The sequence below is a fragment of the Chelon labrosus genome (assembly GCF_963514085.1).
Source record: "Chelon labrosus genome assembly, chromosome: 13".
Classification (NCBI taxonomy): domain Eukaryota; kingdom Metazoa; phylum Chordata; class Actinopteri; order Mugiliformes; family Mugilidae; genus Chelon; species Chelon labrosus.
Window position 1 is genome coordinate 25,635,641 of NC_140346.1, and position 22,362 is coordinate 25,658,002.

At 41.0% G+C, this 22,362-nt stretch overlaps 3 protein-coding genes across 3 annotated transcripts; all 3 read right to left on the minus strand.

Annotated features, from left to right (window-relative positions):
- Positions 1–931: 931 nt before the first annotated feature.
- Positions 932–4,899, minus strand: LOC311498809 (uncharacterized protein). Its single transcript, XM_084559547.1, has 9 exons — positions 4,255–4,899; positions 3,774–4,029; positions 3,618–3,682; positions 3,255–3,393; positions 2,762–2,880; positions 2,501–2,681; positions 2,298–2,381; positions 2,127–2,222; positions 932–2,032 (listed from the first exon to the last, which is right to left on the minus strand). Exons 1-9 carry the CDS (start codon positions 4,401–4,403, stop codon positions 1,685–1,687), a joined length of 1,437 nt encoding a protein of 478 aa, XP_084415673.1. The 5' UTR covers positions 4,404–4,899; the 3' UTR covers positions 932–1,684.
- A 407-nt stretch (positions 4,900–5,306) lies between these two features.
- Positions 5,307–19,060, minus strand: LOC311498174 (cilia- and flagella-associated protein 44-like). Its single transcript, XM_084558643.1, has 34 exons — positions 18,817–19,060; positions 18,214–18,361; positions 17,812–17,974; positions 17,359–17,461; positions 17,048–17,264; positions 16,829–16,943; positions 15,888–16,052; positions 15,595–15,747; positions 15,440–15,487; positions 15,153–15,252; positions 14,945–15,039; positions 14,655–14,855; positions 14,092–14,202; positions 13,839–13,991; positions 13,407–13,619; positions 12,690–12,832; positions 12,194–12,473; positions 11,992–12,047; positions 11,535–11,697; positions 11,212–11,342; positions 10,711–10,916; positions 10,496–10,637; positions 10,139–10,310; positions 9,682–9,923; positions 9,109–9,352; positions 8,720–8,923; positions 8,158–8,353; positions 7,937–8,047; positions 7,649–7,779; positions 7,053–7,169; positions 6,581–6,782; positions 6,271–6,431; positions 6,026–6,160; positions 5,307–5,649 (listed from the first exon to the last, which is right to left on the minus strand). The coding sequence occupies exons 1-34, from the start codon at positions 18,875–18,877 to the stop codon at positions 5,377–5,379; spliced, it is 5,355 nt and encodes a 1,784-aa protein (XP_084414769.1). The 5' UTR covers positions 18,878–19,060; the 3' UTR covers positions 5,307–5,376.
- A 2,184-nt stretch (positions 19,061–21,244) lies between these two features.
- Positions 21,245–22,362, minus strand: LOC311498287 (Golgi-associated plant pathogenesis-related protein 1-like; the record flags this gene model as incomplete). The annotated part of the gene is made up of 5 exons (XM_084558821.1): positions 21,245–21,267; positions 21,360–21,509; positions 21,748–21,825; positions 22,041–22,244; positions 22,356–22,362. 5 exons carry the CDS (start codon positions 22,360–22,362, stop codon positions 21,245–21,247), a joined length of 462 nt encoding a protein of 153 aa, XP_084414947.1.

A 22,362-nucleotide genomic window follows, 5' to 3' on the forward strand; every position in this document is an offset into this window, starting at 1 on the left:
GGACCGTCCCTCTGCTGGCCATGACATCACACACCAGCAATGCGAGGCATCGAGTTCATCTGGACAGGACCAGGATGTTCCCCCACCAGCTTGTAAAGCAGGGCTGGTTTTGCACTGGAGGCTGTTTCTCATTGATGTCTAATAGAAGTAACTCTTCCCACTTCAATTCATTTATTAAAGCACTTAATAAATCAGTTCAGAAACTTCTATGGTCGTCTTTTGGTGCCGGACCTCAAAGCAAATGTGGTCATTGTTATTATAAGCAAAGCATCCAAGACTTTCCATAACTGATTCATGGAAAATGTTTCATATTCATGTGGCATGTCATAACAAATTATTTTTTATTCAAAGCCCTTGTCACTGACTCCAAATAACCAAACACATGTCCCTCCTTCCTCTGTCTTTACATCCCGCTACAACAGACTTGGTGTGTTTGTGTCTTTGGTGTTGTGACAGCTCGGATCCTGCAGCGCTCAGCACACATTCCTTTCATCCCAGATCCCTCAGGGGTTGACCCCACCTCTCCCAATCACAGCCCCAGCGTGAGGGAATCAGACAGATGCATGATCTGGCAGATGGTGGGCAAGTCCATGGTCAAATGACATCTATCTATGTCGCGCATACTACTGTACACTGTGTCCCTGGAAGTGGTGCTTATCGGCAGCCATCGGTGAACATACTCCTGTGCACTCCAGCCTGAAAAGTTTGGAATCTGGTTGAGAAAACTATGTCAACTCCAGTTCCTTCAGTGTGGTGCTGCAGGGTAATTGAATTGGGATCAAAGGCATTCATGTCTTTCAAAAAGGTCTAGAGGGCTGCTCAGTTTTTAGTAATAACAGAAACGCTTCCGGCGTTGACCTCCACTGCCCCCTTCTACCTTTCTCTCCCCCTCTCTGCCCTCAAAATCCCTGCTTTGAAGGGCTCAGGGCTATTGCGGTCGGACTGATAGAAACAGAAAGAGAGAGAACAAAAAATGTTTTTGGCAAAGAAAACAAATGGAATTTCAAAACTTATAATGTATTCCTCCTGCACACACATCCGTCCAAAAATCACAGAGCTGTAACTGACAGATACTGAAGTTATAATATTAATAATGGAAAAAGGCATCATCAGATTCATTTCATATATTTATTATTATTTTTTCTGCTGAAGTGCAAAGAGGACTGCTGATTATATGAATCAATAACTCAAATTAAACTCACTCTGAGAACACAGAATCAAATCATAAGACTTCTCAGACTGCTGTAATCTTAGAGAAGAACATTTCTTTTTTCATCAACATGTTCCAACATTTTCCTCCTACGAAGGTCGAGTCCACGCTAAATCAAAGCAGTATAATTCTATTAATATTATATAATATTGTATATTGTATAATGGTATAATTCAGTTCTTTAAATGCTTCAAATGCCCGTTCATTCTCAATAACCGGTGAAAGTGTGCCCCCTTGTGTTTAAAAAATATGCTTCACATTTAAGAGCTGCTGCTGCCTGCTCCTAGACCTGCTAGGTGTTCTTTAAACAGAATGAAGAAAAATAAAACAGCAGCTTAACAGCAACCTGAGCAGCAGTACACAAACAAATCACAGCCAAAGTAACAAAAAGCAATAAATACTCAAATCTGAGGCAACCAGCAAATGATCAACATTTGAAAATACCTTCCCAACTGACTGAACATTTGCCGTAAATCACTTCTTTCTTCCAGGTTTACGCAGGAATCCAATAGTGGAGGAGAACTGCAGCGCCGACTTCTTAAACAGTGAGAGAGGAGCATCTTTTTCTGAGTCTGCACCCATCGAGGAGAAAGACGCGGACGAAGAGGTCGAGTTACGGTGCCCCAGTGAACCCTCACGTGTGCATCCACGGTGGACATGTTGGGAAGTCTGAGGAGAGACTGAGCGTGAATGGGCCCCATTAGCCAGAGCTTGGGGCCCTACATGTCCCTTCTGATTTCCTTTTCCAAGTCCCTCCAGGTGGGCCTGGAAGGTAGAGGTCTGTTGTTCTAGAGAGATGAAATTCTCCTGAACCTTGTCAAACTGAAATGAGAGAGAGAGAGAGAGATGTTTTTAGTCCTGGTGGGTTTTTAAAACCATTTAAGCATGTTTTTCTTCTTGGCAGAGTTCAGCGTACCTGCTCAATGTTGGACTGAAGTAAAAGCTCCGTCCAGACTGACTCACTGCTGCTGTTCACACTGTTGCTGGTATGAGCGTGACTCCAGGTTAAATCCTATGGAACAGGGACGTCTGAGTAAAGGCAGCAAGAAATGTAGCTTATTTTTTTCTTGCATGAAGAGAATTTTACCTGCAGCAGTTGTGTGGTGCCATTCAGATGAGCCTGGCAGGACTGAAGCCTGTTCTTGTAGTGACCCAAGACTGCAAACAAAGTCTAGGACAAGCATACGGCAGTGTGAATAATATTTAAAGGCGAGGAAAAGGTCAAAGAGGGCAAAAACATGCTGGAATAAGAAAATATAGTAACAGCGTAAGGCGTTCACATCTGCTTACCTCTGCGCCTGTCTGGGCCGAGGCCACAGCCACCTGACCTTGGCTCCCCTGTTTGGTTAGCGTGACCCCAGTATGCAGCTCCTCCAGCTGAGCCCAGAGGCCATCTAGGCCCTGCAGCATTTCCTTCACACTGGCCTCAAAGTCCCCCTGCGCCTGGACGAGAGTGCGAAGGGACGTTATCCTACCAGAGAAGAGAGCGGGAAGTTAATTCAACAGAACTACAAAGAAGTAGATGACATGTACGCTAGATGTTGAGCTCACCGCTGCTGCAGATAGGTGCAGATGAGCTTCAGTTTGTCTGTCACTATGGAGCCTGAATCCATTTCCTCCAGTATCATCTCTGGTCCTATGTCAGCCTTTTCGAGTGTGTGAGCAACTGACTACATTTAAAAGAAAAAGAAAAAGAAACAGAGGAGTGAGAGTTTCAGTGTTGTGGTTTTGTATGATTAGAAAATACAAGCAGGAAATATGGAAGGAGACTAAACACAAAAATGTCTCCCCTCCAGCAGTCTGATTAATGCAGAGTGCACATGACAGCAGCTCAGGGTGTGTGTGTTGCCTGCGGCTAAAATATCTATGTATTCCTGAGTGCAATGTCAGATCTCTGTAATATTACCAACAAAGCCTTTACACTGATCTACATGCAAAGAGCGACGGAAGACACAGGAGATGACAAATACTGCTGGAGGCTGAAATGTGTGGGAGTGAGGAGGGAAGTGTTTTGTTTCTTGGAGGTGGGTTTTCTTCCTCTTACCTCCAGCCTGGAGATAAGAGCCTGAATGTGGGGCACACCGGGGTCTGCCAGGGGCTCCTGAAGCACACAAAGCAGCAGGCTGTCGGCCAGGGCGAGAGTCAGAGGGAGGCAGAGTCCTGGACGCCTTGACTGGGACATCCTGGAGAAACGAGGCAAATTTTTTACCATAAGATATTTTGTAATCAACGTTATATGTGAAAAAATAACAAATGTGAGCAAATAAGGAAATTACTGGTGAAAACTGGTGTGAGGACTAAGATGCTAGTAGTTTCCAGAGCAGATACGCTGTAAGGTGTTTGATAAATCTCTATGTACGCCTGGCGCTTGGTGTTTTGTTAAAAAATGTCAACACGAAAGCCTCACCATGAATACTGGTTACTCCTGTTTTCAGTTACATACTCCTCTTGTTTGCTCCGTGGAGGTTCCCCCTTCAATTGAAGCAAAGACACTGAATAAACACAACACTATTAAAAGCACCACCAAGTTTATGTAAGGTCCAGTTCACGCCGCAGCGCTCACCTGGCTCTGCTCTGGCCGCAGGCAGCACTTCAGGGCATGGAAGCAACCTCCCAGAACAACCCACAGCAGACACACAGACAGCAGCCTCCAGCACACGTCCAGCAGCAACACAGAGGGGTGCGACAGCGCCTCCAGCTGGCACACTGACCACACTACACCGACAGGAGCTAGACTGTACCAGGGTCGCAGCGATGTCCTCAGGATCTGGGACCAAGAAGTGGTTTGGTGCTGAACATTAGCTGGTGTTTGATTTGAACTGTAATGACGTAAAAGAGAGAAAGAAAGAAAGAAAGAAAGAAAGCAAACTGTAGTTAAATAAAATAGTGCTGCATATGGTTGAGGGAGGACTAGAAGGTTATTTTTAGCTCTGCTGTCACTGTAGAACCATCATTACACGCAGACTTCTCCTCCCTGTAGCAGCAGAAAATTAGACCTGCCACTCAAAAAAATATTTCAATAAAACACTTAATGGTTTTCCTACCTTTGAGGTTTTTGGCTCCTCTCGGCAGTTTCTCCCTCCCCATCTTTCTTTACTTCCTCCATCCATTTACAGGCCGAGTCCCAGCTCACCCTCTCCCTCTGTCCGGTAATACCCTGACCTTTGGGGTAGGTGACTGTCAACCAAGGCATTAGAGCAACGCAGAAACAGACATGGTGTCTGAAACTGCAGCAGAGCCATTAGATGAATGTACTCTTGGTCAAAGTGCGATTAAGTGTGTGACGTAAAAAAGCTTGTTAAACTGGTTGTACTGGAAGATTTGTTTTATGGGTAGTGGCTTTTTTCTATTCCCACATTCCATCCCTGCAGGAATGTGCTAAACACACTAATCACAACCGTGCGGAAGACAAGCCCTGCTCCACCCAGGTACGCCACAATCATTAACAACCCCTCAACTCATCTCTGTGTTATTATTAAATCACAACCTGGTAGTCTAACCTTTTCAATTATCCCTGTTCACTGTCTGTTGTTTATTGTAAAGTCCGACTACGACACTTGCAACATGCAGTGAAGCCATAGTCTATGTGTGAAACCAGTTTCTGGTTTCTGAAGTCACACTGCCATCTAGCAGTTAGAACAAGAACCGACAAATAAAGAACCACTCAACCTGAACAAGCACCATTTGTTACAGTGTAAACCATAATCCGAACAAAAATCCCAGGTATGTCAACACAATCAGCTTAAAACTACAGCTGAAGGAACGTGTCAGATGATGTTGTTCTTTGTGTTGACTGTAATGTCCTCTGACTTTCAGTGAACATGATTTAAAAGTGAAACAATAGTGAAATAAAATAAGCAGCATTGTTACAATCTAATAATTACTTGACAATGTTGAAGTTAAAAGGTCATGATGTTGTTAAAATCAACAGGAGTTTAATGGTCAAATAATAACAGACGGGTTTCAAACACAAGATCAAAACTATTAAGAAATAATTCATCACAACAATGACAATATATAAAACACAATAATGGATCAAATATGATCTGGATTAATTAATATATTACATAAAAGCAAGTCAGTTACTACTGTTAAATGACAATAAACTCGAACTTGTAACATATACTATAGATGTTTGCACAGCTTCTGCCTCTGTGTTCACTTAATTAACTCTCTTTCTTGCTGGGTGAGTTTTGTGCTTTGTGTTTAAGTTTAACTTCTTGTTTGCCAGTGTGAACGTGGCCTGTAGAAGTAGTCGAGGTGATCAGGGGTAGACGGACCTGGCTGGGGCGCGTGACGTGGCCTCCTTTACGGGTCAGGAGGTCGATCTCTCTCCTGAGGGTTTCCTCCTGCTGTGATTGTGTTTTCACCTTTTCCTCGAGCCTTCGAATGTCCTCCTGGATCTCATATCTGCTGTAATCCTGGTACTGCAGTTTGCCCTGAATACACATAAACCCATGTCTACTCAAACAGTTTAGAAGTCACAAAGTCACTCAGTGGAAAATGGAAAAAGAAGAAAAGTTAAAATGCTGATACAATGCTGACTATGAAGTTGCTGATGTTAGTGAATGTTAGTGATGTACTAATTTGTGCTCATACTTAGCACATCTCAAAGTTTGTTTGAAGGAGAGTTCAGAGACACTTTCCTCTATCAGCAGTGCAGACAGACTATAAATAACATTAACAAAAGCTCAGGCTAAGGAAAGTGTAGTGTAATCCTGTGTAACATATTGTAACCGTACACTTGCGCATGTAAAGATCGTGAATCCCCACTTCCCCACTGATTAATAATAAATATAAAATGACTGCAATTACCACTTTCTTCTGCCTGGCCAGCAGTCTACGCTCCAATTCACTCTTCTCCTTCATGAGGCTTGTGACTGTGCGGAGAAGCTCTGTGTTGCGTCCGGTCATCTCAAACAGACCAGCACGGGCCTCATCTACTTTTGCCTAAATTTTCCAAGAACACAAATCCAAAAAGTAGTAATGAACTTATTCCAATCTAAATCATTTCATTATGTTCCATATCTCTATCTCTCTCTCACACACTGTCAACATACATCCCAGTGCTTGATCTCCTCGGCATGTGCATCTTCTCTGAGGTGCTGTTCCTGTTTGAGCTCCTCCAGCCTCCTGTTCCCTTTCTGCACCTGCAGAGCATCCAGATCCACCAGCCTCCCAAACTTTGTCATCATCAGCCCATTGCATCGTTCTTCCAGTACTATACACACGCACACACACACACATATATAAGACACACACAAACACACAGATGAGATATTGTATCTTTACACGTCATAGGTTTTCAGGTTTAACTGGATGGGAGCTTCAGCTCTTCAAAGCCAAGGTGTTGGTCTATGTGTGTCTAACCCTGGATCTCATCTGTCATGTCCTTGAGGCCGCTGATGAGACTGGTGCGCTGATGGCAAGTTTGATGGTACAGCTCTCGCTGATGCTTGTTTTCCACCTGCAGCTCCTTGATACGCTCCTGTAGCTTGTTCAGCTGTGCGCTGTCCAGCACCAACGTTTCACTCAAGTCTGATGGCACCGAGTCGTTATCGACAAACTGAATCTGAGAGATAAGGAGAAGGTGGAAGGAAAACAACAAATGTAAAAACTCTGAACATGAAAATGACTTTATATTTTAAACTACATTAAATGTGTGTGAAAAAACACCACAACAGCTTTTGAGATCTTTTAAACCTTAAACTTTTTTAAACTATTTTTTAAACCTGGAAATTAATACCACTGAGCAAAATACTGCCCTTAATCCTCCAAAGTTACTAATCTTAGCCTGAAGTTGTTTTGTTTTTAGAGGAACCTCACAGTGTTGAATGTTTACCTGATGTAGTTTAAGAGGAACTACCACATCCAGTTGGTTCATTTTCTGCTGTATCTCCCTGTTGACTAGCTCCAAGTCATCCACTACCGCCTTCTGACAGCTCTTCACCGTTTTCTCCTGCAGAGGCAAAATTGAACACAAACACACACGTGTACACATATGAACATACACTGCCTGGCCAAAACAGAAGTCACCACCTGGATTTAACTGAGCAAATAGGTAGGAGCCTCCTATTGTATAATTACTGCATGGGTGATTATCTTTCAACTGGCAACAAGTTATTTAACCCCAACTGATGCAATGAGTAGCTTCTCAATTCTTAAACAACCATGTCGTTTAAGAAATGAGAAGAGACTCTCCCATCATCAGTACAAGATCTTGGTGAAAAATGAATGCAACACTGGATGGAAATAAATCTGGTGACATTGCAGAAGCTTATTGAGACAATGCCACAGTGAATGCATGCTGTAATCAAAGCTAAAGGTAGTCCAACAAAATAGTAGTGTGTGTAATTTATTTTTTTTTTTAGTGGCGACTCTTTTTTTGGCCAGGCAGTGTATTATTATATTATAGGAGACATGAAAACAGAGTGTGACCTTCTTGGCGAGGGAGTCACTTTCTATCTTCAGAACTTCAGCCATCTTCTTCTCCTGCGACAACAATTCCTCCAAGTCCAGCCGACGCTCTCGCAGCTTCAGCGTGTACTCAAACAATTCCGGATCACATCCTGAGACAGAGAAACATTTACACGTAAAGTTGAAGCTAATGCGAAACTGAAACACATAATGATTCAACAAGGAAAACAAGGACCTTTATTAGACAGACTGCACTGACATGTTACTCTGACAGAACAAAAGGAACCATCCTTATGTTACAATATTAACCTGAAGGGCAAACGCTGTCATCAATAGCAGCTCCTTCCAGTGTGCTACTGTAATCCTCATCATCCTCCTCATCCCAGTCATCTTCATCAGAGTCTTCATCACTCTCCTGACCTACATATTCAAACACACATTTGGATCATGTAGGACACATGCACAACCTAATATTGACACACACACACACTGTATCACACAAATTACACACACTGATTACTTTCCCTCACCTTCGTTTTCTTTCTGTTCCTTCTTCTTGACACGTTTGATCTTCTTCTTAAAGACTCTGGTTAGAAACTCTTCAAACTCATTTTCTTCACCCAGAGAGGCTTGGAAGGTGGAACACAGAGCCTTCTCTCTTTCCTGCAACTTGACTATTTCTCTCTGCTTCTGTTCCAGCTCTTCCTTCGACCTCTCCAGCTCGGCCTGTCCAGAAACAGAGAATGGATACTGTAATGAGCAGGTATTAACAGCTAATACTGAAATAAATCTACACCCCGTTAGCAGACCACGACAGTTAAGTCACAATGTGAAGAGATTTTGAATGACATCTACCCCTGTGACATTTGGGCCACAGCAGTATTGTAAGAGAGCCTCATTTTTGTTCATTGTTGAAAAACAAAAGTCTGTTTGAAAGAAGAAAATCAAATTACTAAACACTGTCAGCGATATTACAGTAACTACATATACAATATAGGAGCACACATAAATCCTGGTATGGCATTTTAAACAGACTGTTAAAGTGATATGGAATAACAATAACAATACAATAACACACAATAACTCCCTCACTCTGATGCTTTTCTCCTTCTTAATGTATCCGGTGAGCTTCTCCTGCAGGAGGCCCTCTCTCCCCTCGAACTGCCTGAGGAGCAGCATCTCCTGGACGAGTGTCACCTGGTGGAGGTCAGCCAGCTTGAGCTGGGAGTCCAGATGCACTTTCTGCTGATGCAGCAGTACTAGTTCCATATCAAACTGGCTCATTGAACTCTCCATCTAAAGGTGAAAAAAAAATCCATTATATTACAAATATATAATTATACAACGATTATATTACAATTTTTACACTGTAAGATCAAATGCTATAAGAACCCAGATATTTTACTTATGATTACACATTTTATCTAACTTAATGGGCTTTTATTTGACCAAAGTCAAAATATATACAAAATATCGAGGACCTTTCTCAACAGTGAGTCCTGCTCATACAGCAGTCTGATCTCCTCTTCCCTCAGCAGCTCCTCCTCCAGCTCGCTCAGCTCTGCTTCTTCACATACTGCGGTTTTCTCTTCTTCGATGTTCTGCTCTTGTTCCTTTTTTTTCTCCTCAAGCTCCATTTCTTTTTTCATCTGCTCCAACAGACTTGCAACCTCGCAGCTGTTCCAACAGACATCATCTCGCTCTTCCTGCTTAATAGCTTTACACCTGTTTGAATGTAAGAGTAGCTATATTTCTTTAAAAGCATTAAATCAATCTTAAAAGTTTTGGTCCCACCCAGAACAACTACTTTGTTTAAAAACCCTGCATGAAAATGCAACTGAATGTGTGAAATGAAGTATTCGTGTGCAATCATTTAGAAAATAGGGAAATCTGTTCAGACAACACTGAATGTGATTTGCTGATGTATAGCAGCCATAAGTGACACTGTATGGCTGCTATACATTTGCTCATCTTTTAAAGAATAATTTTCTAGACAATGTAAAGTACAGTATATACTGTCTACTTTGGTCTGATTCTTCTGAGGCTTCCAGTACCTTTGTTCCCTCAGAACCCTGTATCGCTCCAAAGCGGAGAGCTTGTACTGCAGCCACTTCTCTGGGGTTTCCTCTGGTAGTATGATGGGCAGGTTGGGTGGAATTAAATGGAGATGGATTGCCAGACGCTGCTGGACCTTCTGCAGCTGCTGAGTCTGAGCACGCAACCAAGAAACCAGGTGAATCTTGGAGTCCCGCAACGCCACAATTCGTCCATTCATCTCAAGCTTCTCTTTATAGACCTGGTTATATAGAAGACGTCACTGAATGAATCTGCTATACCTGCAGATTTTGCAGACAAATACTGAGGTGTGCAAAATTAGTATGCTTGAAATTGTATATATATCCAAAATGTATTACTCTCTTAACTTTAAAGTCTAAATTATGAAAAAGGGGTGAAGAATTTAAGGTTGTGAATGATCTGTGTTAGTATGTGTGTTGCTGTGTAACTTTGTACATTTTCCTCCAGGGCATTTAGCTCTTCCCTCTTCCTTTCAGAAATGATCCTCAGGTTTATTGACGCAGAAACATCGGACTTCAGCGTTAAGTCTCCAGTGTTCTCTTTGGCTTCGCAGATGGCCTGCACATCCTCTGGGTCCTCATAGTTCTTGTCTGGTTTTTCGGCATAACTGAGAAACCAACAGTTAGCTACTGCAGAGACATTGCAAGAGTAATAGTTAATTAATCTTATCACCAGCAGCCCGTAGCTGGTTGGTCTGGGATCTTTTTCAGCATATTTCAAGAATAAGACAAAACATGCAATTCCAACTGTAGCCCAGAAGACTGAGCTGGTGTTGCTGAACCTGACACTCACAGATGGGCCCATTCCTGCTTCCTCTTGTCTATTTTGGCTCGAGCTTGATCAGCTCTCTTTGCAGCCTTACGAAGCCTTTTCTCCTGCCAATCTCCCAGCCTTACCCTTGGGCGAATGTCTGGGGGACGTAGTACCTCCTCCTCTGCAAAGCACTCATAAGTGAGAGACCAACAATGTCTTCGACAGTTGAAAGAAAATCGGAAATACTTCCCTACCCCCTGTCTGGCTGATGCCTGTTGCAGGCTCAACTCTGGATTTTGTGTGACTCTGAGTAGTATCTCTCTCTCCATCAGGCGAGATGGGTTTGCTCATCTGAGGCAAATGACTGGTGAGGACCGGTGGCAGATGGTAGGTAGAGACCTTGTGTTCGGTGTGGATGGCCACCACAGTTACTGTGTTAGCCTCTGCAGTGGCCTTGAACCTGAAGAAAGAAATATTAGTTGGATGCTCTGCTAACTTTACTGAAAATAAATCAGATCTTCTTAGAAGTCTGCTTATGTCAATAATAACTCACGGCAAGAAGAAGTTGAGTAAAGAGAGACTATATTTGGGAACGCTATTGGCAAAAAAATAATGCATGACTCATATGGCCTCCTTTCTGTTTTTAAATTAGATTGGAGTACTGAGAGGTGCAGATTAAGTGTAGATGAATGTCAGAATTAAACTTGGTGAGTTAAGGGTTTCATTAAGAACATGTCGTTTGTGTCCGTGTGTACCAGTTCTGTAGTTTGTTGAATTCTATGTTGCAGCGCTCCTGCTCCAAGGCCAACTGCATCCTGACCTCCGTCACACGCTCAGCCTTTATCCTTTCTATATGTTCATAAAACCGTGGGTCCAGCTGCAGCTCCTAAACACCCACACATACACTCCCACACTGTTGTATTTCTCTGACTTCAATGACCAAAAGGTATTAAAAGGTGTACGTAAAGCAGAGGCTTTGGTAGATTTATTTATATCACACAAACCTGTAAGTTAAAGTCTATTTTGTAAGATAACATCTTCAGGGGCAACATTGTAGGAACTCTGTGTGTGTCTGTACCTCAGGTTTCAGGCGGATGTGCTCTGGCAGACTCCGGTTGACTTTCAGCACTTGTTCATACTTCTTCTGCAGCTCAGACAGCTTCTTCCGCTGTTCCGTGTGTCTTAGTTCGGTCTTTTGAAGTAGATGATCATTTTGATGCTTCTGCTTGGCTGTCTCTAAACTGGAGGGAGTCACGGTAGATTTCATAAATTACAAGTGATAAAACCTTCATTATTTTGTTGATTGTCACAGACACCAAGAGCAGTACAACCTCATCATTTCTGAAATCACATTGTCTGTAACAAAATCAATATAAACTATTAATAACAATATGCTGTTATCTACTCCACAAATAATTTCCAAAAGCAGACAGAACAAAAGAAGGCAGATACACAGAAAGACACGAAAACAGTAAACTGAACGGACTGACAGAGCAAAACAGGGAGACCAAATTTACCCTAACCAGGATTCTCACCTGTAGGCTGCAAGGTGTTCAATGTCCTGGGCCAATGCATCATACTCAGTACCAGCCTATAAGAAAAGCATGTGCACAAGATTATTTTATACATCTCCAAACTCCACTCAATAACAACCAAAATTCTGAATGATGTGTGAGTCAGTGTGGAAAAAGCTAACAGACTGACTTTGTTATCCATAGAGCCAATCTGTGTACTGACCTTGGGCGAAGGAACCCTGGCCCTCTTTATCTGCAGATGCTTCTGTAGCTCCTCTGGAGGAAGCAAACTGAATGAAAAGATGTTCCCATCGTCTCCTCCTGTCAGCACAAAGTGGTTGTCGTAGCTAAAGCGGATGTGCCGCAGGTGTCCATACTCATTGTCATGGACGCTGAGAGTCCAGTAAGCCTGCATGGAGGTGAGGCTGTGATCTCCAGGCTCTAGAGGGTAAACTCTGAGGGAGCCTGAGTGCATGCCACAGAGCAGAAGCTCCCTGTTGGAGCTGTTGAAAACAAAACGTCTGTGAAGGACATTTCAACTGCTACTTTAAACAGATCAAATTGTTGCTGAACGTACTGAAACTAGGGTTACTAAGAACAATCACAAAGACAATAAAAACATGGAATCATCTATCATCTTTGCCAACTTTTGAACACTCAAACACTGAGTCATTGTTGACAAAAAGGGATACTGATTTGTTAATTTGCTCTCCGGCTACCTGAACGTGACTACGTGAATGGGGTCATTGTCTGCGTTATCGACAGGCAGGAAGCCAAAGGGTTCATCTTGCCACTTCCCAGGATCCTCATCTTGATTGTCAGAGAACTTACAGTGATACAAGTAACCCGAGTCAAATCCTCCCTACAAGACATGCAGATAAACACAAAAGTGAAAACATTACGGATATATGTGCAATGAATGCAGTATTATCACTTCATTTGTTGATGGGTTAGGCCTTAGCTAATATGCCCTGCCTGCAGCTTCTAGTACTGTTGTTATTTATTTGTTTTTTATATATATATATATATATTATACTTTAAAATGAGAAACGGAGACAATGATCAATTGTAAAAGTAATTACAGCATCTCATTAAAAATTTGAACACATCTGATATTGGACAGTGTCTGATAATTATGGTACCAATACGAACTACTGGCCTCAAATATATATGTACGTACGGTTTTATATGTAGGAAAAAAATAGTAATCAAACACCGCTTCTTTGGATGATGGTATCTATGTCTTTTAAAATAGTTTTGTATGACTGTAGAACACTGGCATTAACCCACATCCTTTAATTTCCATTTGATATATCCAGAAATTATTCATCGAACTGGAGTAATTTCCTAAAAGCTCCTAGTTGTTATTAGCTACTGTCTACTGAAATATAATTGTGAAGTGGCAATAAATGCATCGTGTGTGTGTCTGAGTGTACCATGGAGAGCCAGAACTGGCCAGGCTGTGAGTAGAAGCCACAGTAGAGAGGACTTGGAGGGTCAGGGATGTAGAGAGGCGGTAACTCTTCTTCCGCTTCCTCTTCCTCTTCTTCTAGTTCTGCATCTGGTTGCTTTGATTTTTTTAACTGCTCTTCTCTCTCTTTCCTCTTCTTCTCCTTTATGGCTTGACGTCTTGCAATTTCCTCCTCTCTCTGAAACACACACAATTTAAAAAAAGCACATGATCTGATGTGAATTGGTGATAGTTAGATAAACATTAAGATGGCATGACAAGGGTACAGATATACATAAATGAAATGGCAACAGACTGATATCAGGAGTGATTACGCTGTAAAATATATTAAAAACACATACAATATGTATTCTATCAAAGCTTAACAAGGTAAAGCTAGGACAGAGAATGTTCACACCTTTATTTGAGATTTGATGCTCTTGAACCTGAATGATCTGCTGGGAAGCTCAGACAGATGAAAGGTGTGGGACGGCTGCTGGGCCTCAGGATCAGGACACTGCACCTCAACTACGTGACCGCTTTGACACAGAACGAGCAGACTTTTTTCTTCCTGTGCAAAACAAAACAAAAACTATTCTGTTTAAAGATTTTTTGCGCTGGGGATGGGGTGGATAAATTGATGAGGACTTCCCTGTACGGCGGAGACTTACATGAGAATGAGGTGACCATTCCAGCGCTTGTACTCTCCCAGGAACGTGAATAAAACCAATGGGATTGTAATTAACCCCAACAGTGAAGAAAAACACAGTACAGTCTGCACTCTGATCAGGAAGCAGGTGGGGAAAAGTGAGAAAGGTGAAACAAAGAGCAAACAAATGAAAACAACACAATGGACTAACAAAAGTAACAAACTTTCTATTCGGTTACAAATAAATAAAAAACTGAACATATACTTGCAAGTTTTGGTTGCATACTTGCATACTTCCCATACTTGTGCCGTACATGTACTGTATCATCTTGTATCTTGCATTTTGTGCACTATAGGATTTTATAACCGAATATATGTAACAGATATTGGCCCAAAATCAACCAAGTCATTAATTCAGTATTGCAATGTTTTGGAAGTTTAGCCTTTCTGTTTGGACTTAAGACTTGTCTGCAGCCTTAGGCCAGTCTTCTTAAATAAAAGCCTCATTTGAACTGTGGCACACATGTACAGACTGACTTATCATAATCCTAAAATTGTAGTTCATAGTGAGAAACACTGTTTTACCCCCGTGGCTAAGATCTCTCCATTTTGCTCATATGCCAAAGCAGTTACAGCAGCATTGTGGGGTTTGAAGGCCTGTTTGAGTCTCAGATTGGCATCTTCTTTGCTGCTGTGCCCCGCAGCCACATGCAGTTTCTGAGGGTTGTACAGCTCCACTAAGCGGACCACCCCATCCTCAAAGCCTATCACCAGTGAACATCCACTCTGAGTGACGTAAAGGAAAACACCAGGTTAGTTTTCTCTTAGCACACTTAATGTGCTAACATGGCTCACGTATTTATGGACACACTTACCGACAGTGGAGCCCAGGTGAGAGCAGTGCCGCCTTGATTGAAACAAATCGTGGTCAATTCTCTTTTTTCCAGAAAGTCAAAAACTTTGACAGAATCTGGACAGAAGGGGCAGATGCAGACAAAGTACCTGTTACGGCTGGTGTGTGTGTGTGTGTACAGCTGGTGCATGTACATTATGTGTGCAGGTGTGAAATGGTGCCTGACTTACGGTCTAGAGTGGTCGTGGCCATCAGATGGGATTTCTTTGATATATCCAGGCCCTTGATCGCTCCGGTGTGGAAGGAAAACAGGCACTCGGGATCAAGAGTCTGCACACACAGGTGACACAAAAATGATTATTACACTGAACTCACTGTGTTTATTACAGCAACATTTTACAACACATGTTAAAAGTTTGAAACATCCAAATCTTGAATACTTACTATGTTATAAACTGTAAAGTATAACATGTACATCACATTTCTATAAAACCAAAGTGGTGTATAGGAAACTCACTGTGTTGGTGAATGAAAGATCTAGTTTCCAGATAGCTCCATGGGAATCCTACAAGATCACATAGAAGAGAGACATGGATTGAGACAAGGGTGGATGACAGCTACAACACACAACAATATTTTCATTAAGTGACATTTGACCTTCTGATATCTGACCTGAGCAAACCAGATAAAGGAGTCAGGCAGGGAGCTCTTCACCATAGAAGAGAGGACGACGTGTCCAACCACCAGCTCATTTAGGGGATCCAACTCAACCATCCTGCAGTCGCTGTTACTGGCAGTACCACTCATCCTCTCAGAGTCCCAGGCCTGATGACGTGGAGGGATCACAAAATGTTATATTGTAAACCTACAGTGTTGTACTGTGACCGACAGTAACAGGTGTTAGCTGTCATAGTGGTCACAAAAAACCTAAAAGTGAACCAGGTTCTTCAGAGCAGATATCTTACTCGGACCACCCCATCAGACCCAAACGTCAACAGCTGCCCATCTTCTAGGGAAAACGGCTGGACTGTCCCGGCATGGCAGGTCCGCCCGCCCTTACGACAAATCTCCATGATTATGTCACTTCTATCCCACAGCAGCAAGTTGCCCCGATCTGTGCCAGACACCACCTGACAGAAGAGATGACGGTAGATTTCAGGGTCAGAAGAACATTTTACTTCTCTTCTGTCGGACAAAATTTTTTTTAAGTGAAAACTATGTTTTAAAAGCTATTAAAACATGCAGTGGGCATCTAGTGAGGAAAATCATGTGATGTGACTGAAAGCTTCTAGAGAGCTACTGAGTGGACCTTGTGGTTAGAAAAGAAAAAAGATTTTTCACATGTGCAGGTTTGACTTTGTTTCATAGCTTAGTTTTCCCTCAGAAACATGAATTATTAAACATATTTTACATCCTTTAAATCCATCATCAAACAAACCAAATGTTAATACTGAAACATCTGAACTCTCATATTTACTCAACTGCTGTATATTTTTATCAAGGTAATGGGACACCTGGGATTACACTGACAAAATTTAAATATCATAACAAATATTAAATGCATGTTTTTACAGACATTTGTTCCATCATTACAGACATTATTATTTATCATACACAATTTATGACTAAACATAACTGACGACATTTACATACCGTCAATTGTACTTTGTGCTAATTAACAAATGTAAACTAAGAGAAAGAACACGTATACCTGCTAAATAGCTGCATGTTAGAATAATTACTAATAGCATGTTAACATGCTGACATCAGCATTCACCCCAAAGTACTGCTGTACCAAAGTAGAGTCTCAGAGAGGTGCCAACAAGGCTGTAGACTCTTGCTTGATACATTTCCTGGCACATCTGACTTGCGTTCAAAGTCAACCGGTTAGAGCACACCTACACACCTTTCCATCAGGAAGCTCCATGCAGCTCTCAATATCAGTTGCTGCAGCTAACCCAAACGTTCCCATACGGCCTTGCAATTTAAGACCTGTGACTGTGCTAGCAACTTCCCAGAACCTGACAGAGAGAGGGAAAGAGGTTGTTTTATATTATATATTATAAAAAAATAACTAACAATTTAAATCCTGCCAGTTCTGAATAGCATTCAGTGTGTCCTTTACATGATGTGCCCAGATCCTGACGATGTGAGCAATGCCGGGTCGTACGGGGAGAAACTGACTTGGTAGACCTCCGGAGAAATGCCCTGGTACCTCAGCACCACCTCCTCCTGCTTCCAGTCCCACAGTGTTAGCATGTAGTAGCGTACATTGCACACGCTAGCCAGCAGGTTTCCATCAGGGTTAAAGTTCACAAAGCTGTACGCCTGCTCTGCACCACCTATAGATACGCAGGTTAAAATTACAAACACCAAATAAGGCAATACAGTGAATGGAAAAAAGGTTGGGAAACGCAATGCATCTTGGTCCATTACCTCTGAGGATGCGATACGGTCGTAACGAGGGGTATTCATAGACTATGATGTTGGGCTGGTTTCCCTTCTCTGCCACAGCAAAGTACTTTTTGCTATAGTGTACCTTTACACACACAAAGATATGAAGACGTTGTTTCTAAGCAGTAACAATAATGTACGTTTGTTCCACATCCATTTTTAGAAATTGGAGTTTGTTTGTCTTCAGATAGATAATCCAGATATTTGAGATTTGAGGATATATAAAAATACACCAACCAAAACATTTCTGAGTGGAGACAGACTTATAGAGAGCTCCAGCGTTGGAAATAATTTTCATACTGTATCAAACATTTGAGTCAGTATAATCAGTCAACCTGAAGTCCACATATTTTCTGTCAAAGTTTCATTATCCCGAAGTAGTAGTTTGTCAGTGTGACTCTTAACTTTCATGACACAACTGGTCGGCTATCTTACCGCGATGGAGCCGATTCCTCCTCCACTGCAGGAGCGTAGGTATTTCTGCTCTTTGGTGGAAATGTCCAGTAAGACAAGCAGGTTGCCTGCGATAAACATCAGAGTTTCGTCATCCAGGAGCTGCAGGTTCGCCCTGCGCCCACTGTCATAACCAAAGGAGTGACTGAAAGCAGGTTGAATTAAGCATCAAAACCTACTAGCAATCATAATCATATGCTTGTTTACAGTATCTTGTGCAAGTTTTACTATTACTGTGGACAGAGCTAACTCGTTGATGGATGAGATAAAAAATATGAAATTTTTGCAAGACAGTCAGCTGAAACACTGTGTAAATGCTCTTTGCGATATTTGTTTATTAACCTCTGTTTTTCAGTGTGAAATGTTTTTGATGAAAAAGGATACGAGAAGTGCAGGAAGTTTTCTGGTATTTTTGAGTCAGGTGTGACTGAAGGTCTGGAGTGAAGCTCCTCGTAGACGTAGTACATGTCTGCAGGGAGCTGCTTCTTTGATTTCCCCTCAGCCACGTCCTCCATCATTGAGAGTTCACCTCCTGAAGGGAGAAAATATTGGAAAGCATTTATTTTTTTCCCCTCACATATTAATTAAGCTGTGCATTTACAAATTAAAGAAATCATTATTCTATGCTGGGGTTAAATATGAGTAAACTATTGTGGGTAAATACTTCTCTCCATAACAGCATTCATTTTGGGGGAAGGTATTATTTGTGTAAAGCAACTGATTTGTATTTTGCAGTTTAAATTGTTGAACTGTGGTCATTAACAGATATTCAGCTGCCAGTTAAACTTCATTTAAGTTTATTTCTAATGAAAGTTTAACTACAAATATTTCAGTATTTCCACAAATTTCTAATGTTTCGAGAGGAACGTGTCAACATCCAGCGTACATACAAAACGTCAACGGTTAATAAAAACGGCTAAGCTAACAGCAGTTAGCTTGTTAGCTGTAGTTAGCTATGGGTTAGCTACATGATCAAGAAGCCTATACCTGCAGTGTTTTCCTGTGAAGCTGTCTGTTCACGAACATTACCAGTATTTTCTTCCGCCATTTCCGCCGTTAAATTGAACTGCTGCCGTTTTTATATCTGAGAAATAAACTGGACCAAACTGGCGCTAATCTTTGACAGCCCGTTAATGTGAGCTACGAACGAAAGGAACCGTTAGCGATTCGATTTACAGTTGGTTCACTGTAGCCGGTTTAACACGTTAACACAGCGGAGTAATTTCACATTTAATTGAATTAATATAAATTAAAAATAATGTAAATTTATTATTTAATATATTTATTCAGGTGTTCGCATAAAATGTAATAATTTAATGGATTTACATTTTTAAAATGTTATTTTAATTTTTTTTTCCTTGGTTATAGCGGTTTTGGATGTAAATAAAAATCAATTATTAATTAGTGCTTTTCCTCGATTTATTGTCGGATGCTTAAACTGTGTAAAACATCCATTAGTCACTGTTTGCTTAATCTGCTATTTTTTTTATTTATTTATTTTTTTGGTGTGGTGGATATTAATAGATTGAAAATTAAAGGATTTATTTTGTGACCATATTTCTATGACTAATATTTCTCCCTGCAGACTGATCTATTTCATGCCTTCACACTAATTTGTCACTTGCTCCAGGTAGCTGCATTTATGTGAGATTTTGACAGGATGAAGTAATTCTGAAAACATTTTTTTCCCCTCATCCACCAGCTAATTTGTTTACAGAATTTCAGCAGCGTATCTCTATCACAGCACTAGTCACAGCCACTTGCTAAGTTGGTGTCTTTAAAACACTGCAGGGGGAGAGTCATAAAGAATACACTCGTAGGCACAAGGGGGCAGTCTTTGTCTTTCAGTGACGTGGCTGCTGGGTGATCCTGCTAACATTTAATTTCACACTGTATTGTATGGTTAGATCCACACACATATATACATTATGTGTATATATGCCTATGGTTAGATCCTGATGATGAAGTGGCAATCACATGATGACCGTGCAGCGTGTCCTTCAGAAACCATTCCAGTCGTCTCAGGACAGGCTGCTTGAGTCAAACCTGTGACGTACCTGGACACTACTCAGACCTGCTTTTCAGACACCCAGCACACACTGCACAGTTAAATCTCTGTTTCTGATTATAAGTTGAAAAAGAAACTCCTAATTAAAGTCATTTAATCTCTGTTTCCATTTGCAGTATGTCACATTGGACATGGATGTCACAGTTAATGAAGTGTATTTTGAGGCACTTTATACAAATCTATGGATTATCTCAATTTAACTCTTAAGGGCAAAATTAGTTTATGACAAACGTAACAAAAGAAACAAACAAATGGATTTGTTTAAGTGCAGTTAATGTTATTTGAACGTAACTATAACAAAGAAAATTTATAATTTGAGTTGTTCTGAATGTTCTTTGGTGAGAATTTTGTAAGCACCACATCAGACTGATTTGCGCAAGTGTTGTTTTGTCCTGTTGGACTGCCACCTACTGATAACTCTTTAGAACTGTTTTCATGTGGATCATTAACAATCACTTGGCAGTTCATTATGAACACCTGCATTCCTGCGTAGTCATGCAATAATTCATCCTGCTAATCATGTGGCAGCAGTGCAAGGCGTAAAATCCTGTAGTTACAATTGAGGAGCTTCAGTTATTATAATTCAACAGCATAAATCCATCTACCCAGCCACACTGCTCAGGTATGTTTTTTTTTGTTTTGTTTTGTTTTTTTACTTTTCACATGACTTTATAAAATATCGAAATATCTTTCAGTAAAGTCAAACATTTATAAATTGTTTTTAACACCTTTTAATTCTAATAAAATGTCAAGATGTGAAAATCCGTGGCTTTAAACATAGCCATAGTCCATGTTCACTATAATTCACATTGTGTTCATCAAACCTGAAACATTTGTCTCATGAAAATTAACTGAAGCACCCTTTTGTGATTCTCATTAAATCATAGTTTTGCTCCTGGTGAGATTATTCTACATATCCAGTAACATACAGTACTGCATATAAATTGAACTGAAAATATTGCACCAGACAATTTGATAAAATGCAATGGTTTATTTTATGTATTGTTGTATGTATGTTTACATCTTAAAATGTTTAACAAAAGCGTGTGTGGCAGTTGCAGGGAGATCCAGGTCATCTATAGGAGTGTACATCTTTTCCTTTCTTTTTTAGCTGCTGTACTGGAGGTGTTGCGTGATGATCCAGCTCCTCCTCCAGCTGTAAAATGCACAGCTTTTACGCTGGAGAGTGCAAGTAAATGTTAGTGGTGAGGCATGCAAGTGTTAATCACACATTACTTTGCCACAGTCCAAAACCAAAACAACCAAAACTTGCAATCTCTGTTATATTCATATGATTGTGTAATCTGCTGGCAATCAATTATTATGACAGGTCACTCACAATTAAAATCACTGTATTTCAAGGATGTAAGCTGCATAATTATAAGCAGAAAAAAGTCATATCCAAGTAACCTCTGACTCATAAAATAGGTCCATTTGAACAGGTTAGTTTATAATATATTACCTTTTGGGAGGACATTTTCCTCAAAGGCCCCAGCTACGATGCAGTTGCCTGCTGGACGGTACTGCCCAACTACATAGACATTATCGCCATCAGTTGCCAGGCCCACACCCAGCTGAGTGGAGCCTTTCCACACCACCTGAGTAAAATGACCTGAAGGACGCAGCACAGTAGAATAACTATTCTACTGTGCTGTAATGTGCAGTGAAAAATAAAAGAAGCTCAGCTGTAGAAACTAAATCATGAAGTTGATTTTAACCTTCACACATAATGAGACAATGTGACCCCACCCAAACACGGCTTGATCTTTAAGTGATGAATAGTTTGGAAGAATATGTTTTCATTCATTTTCATGTTTCACATCTGGGAGGAATTCAGCGTTATGTTTTACCAGTGTCGTCATGGTATCCAGGGTGGTCCCAGTCGTAATGCTCAATCTCACTGTACCAGTTGTCTACAGCTTCTTTTCCTAAAACATAAATAAGAAGGAACAATACATTGTGAAGCTTGAGATGTGGTTTTAACAGAAGGCTGTAGCATAATACCTGGATTAAGAAAGAGTATGTTTTATTGCTAGGAAACGTTCTGATTAAAAGCAGAGAGCAGTGGTTTTCTTGTTTTAAAATGTGATGCTGAAACACATACTGTAAACCTGACAGGTATAATCGATGCAGGTTAACACACCTTTTGGATTATCAGTTCCACCACTGTAGTGGATATTCTCTCCATCCTTAGTTTTACTGTGCTTCAAGTCACCTATCTTAAGACAGTGATCTGCCACTTCCTGAGCTGCAGCACTAAGCTCCAAGTTCATGGTCATGGGCGGGGCACCATGCAAAGCCCTGTAGGCATTGTGGGCATCCAGAAACTCCTTCTGAAAGCTTGCACCTGCAAAACCAACATGATGAGATTTCGTTCAAAGGTGTGGGCGTATTCAGGATGAATATTGCAAATATAAATTTTGTCTGTTTTGAAAAATAAGACACTTGATGTACTTACTTGCCAT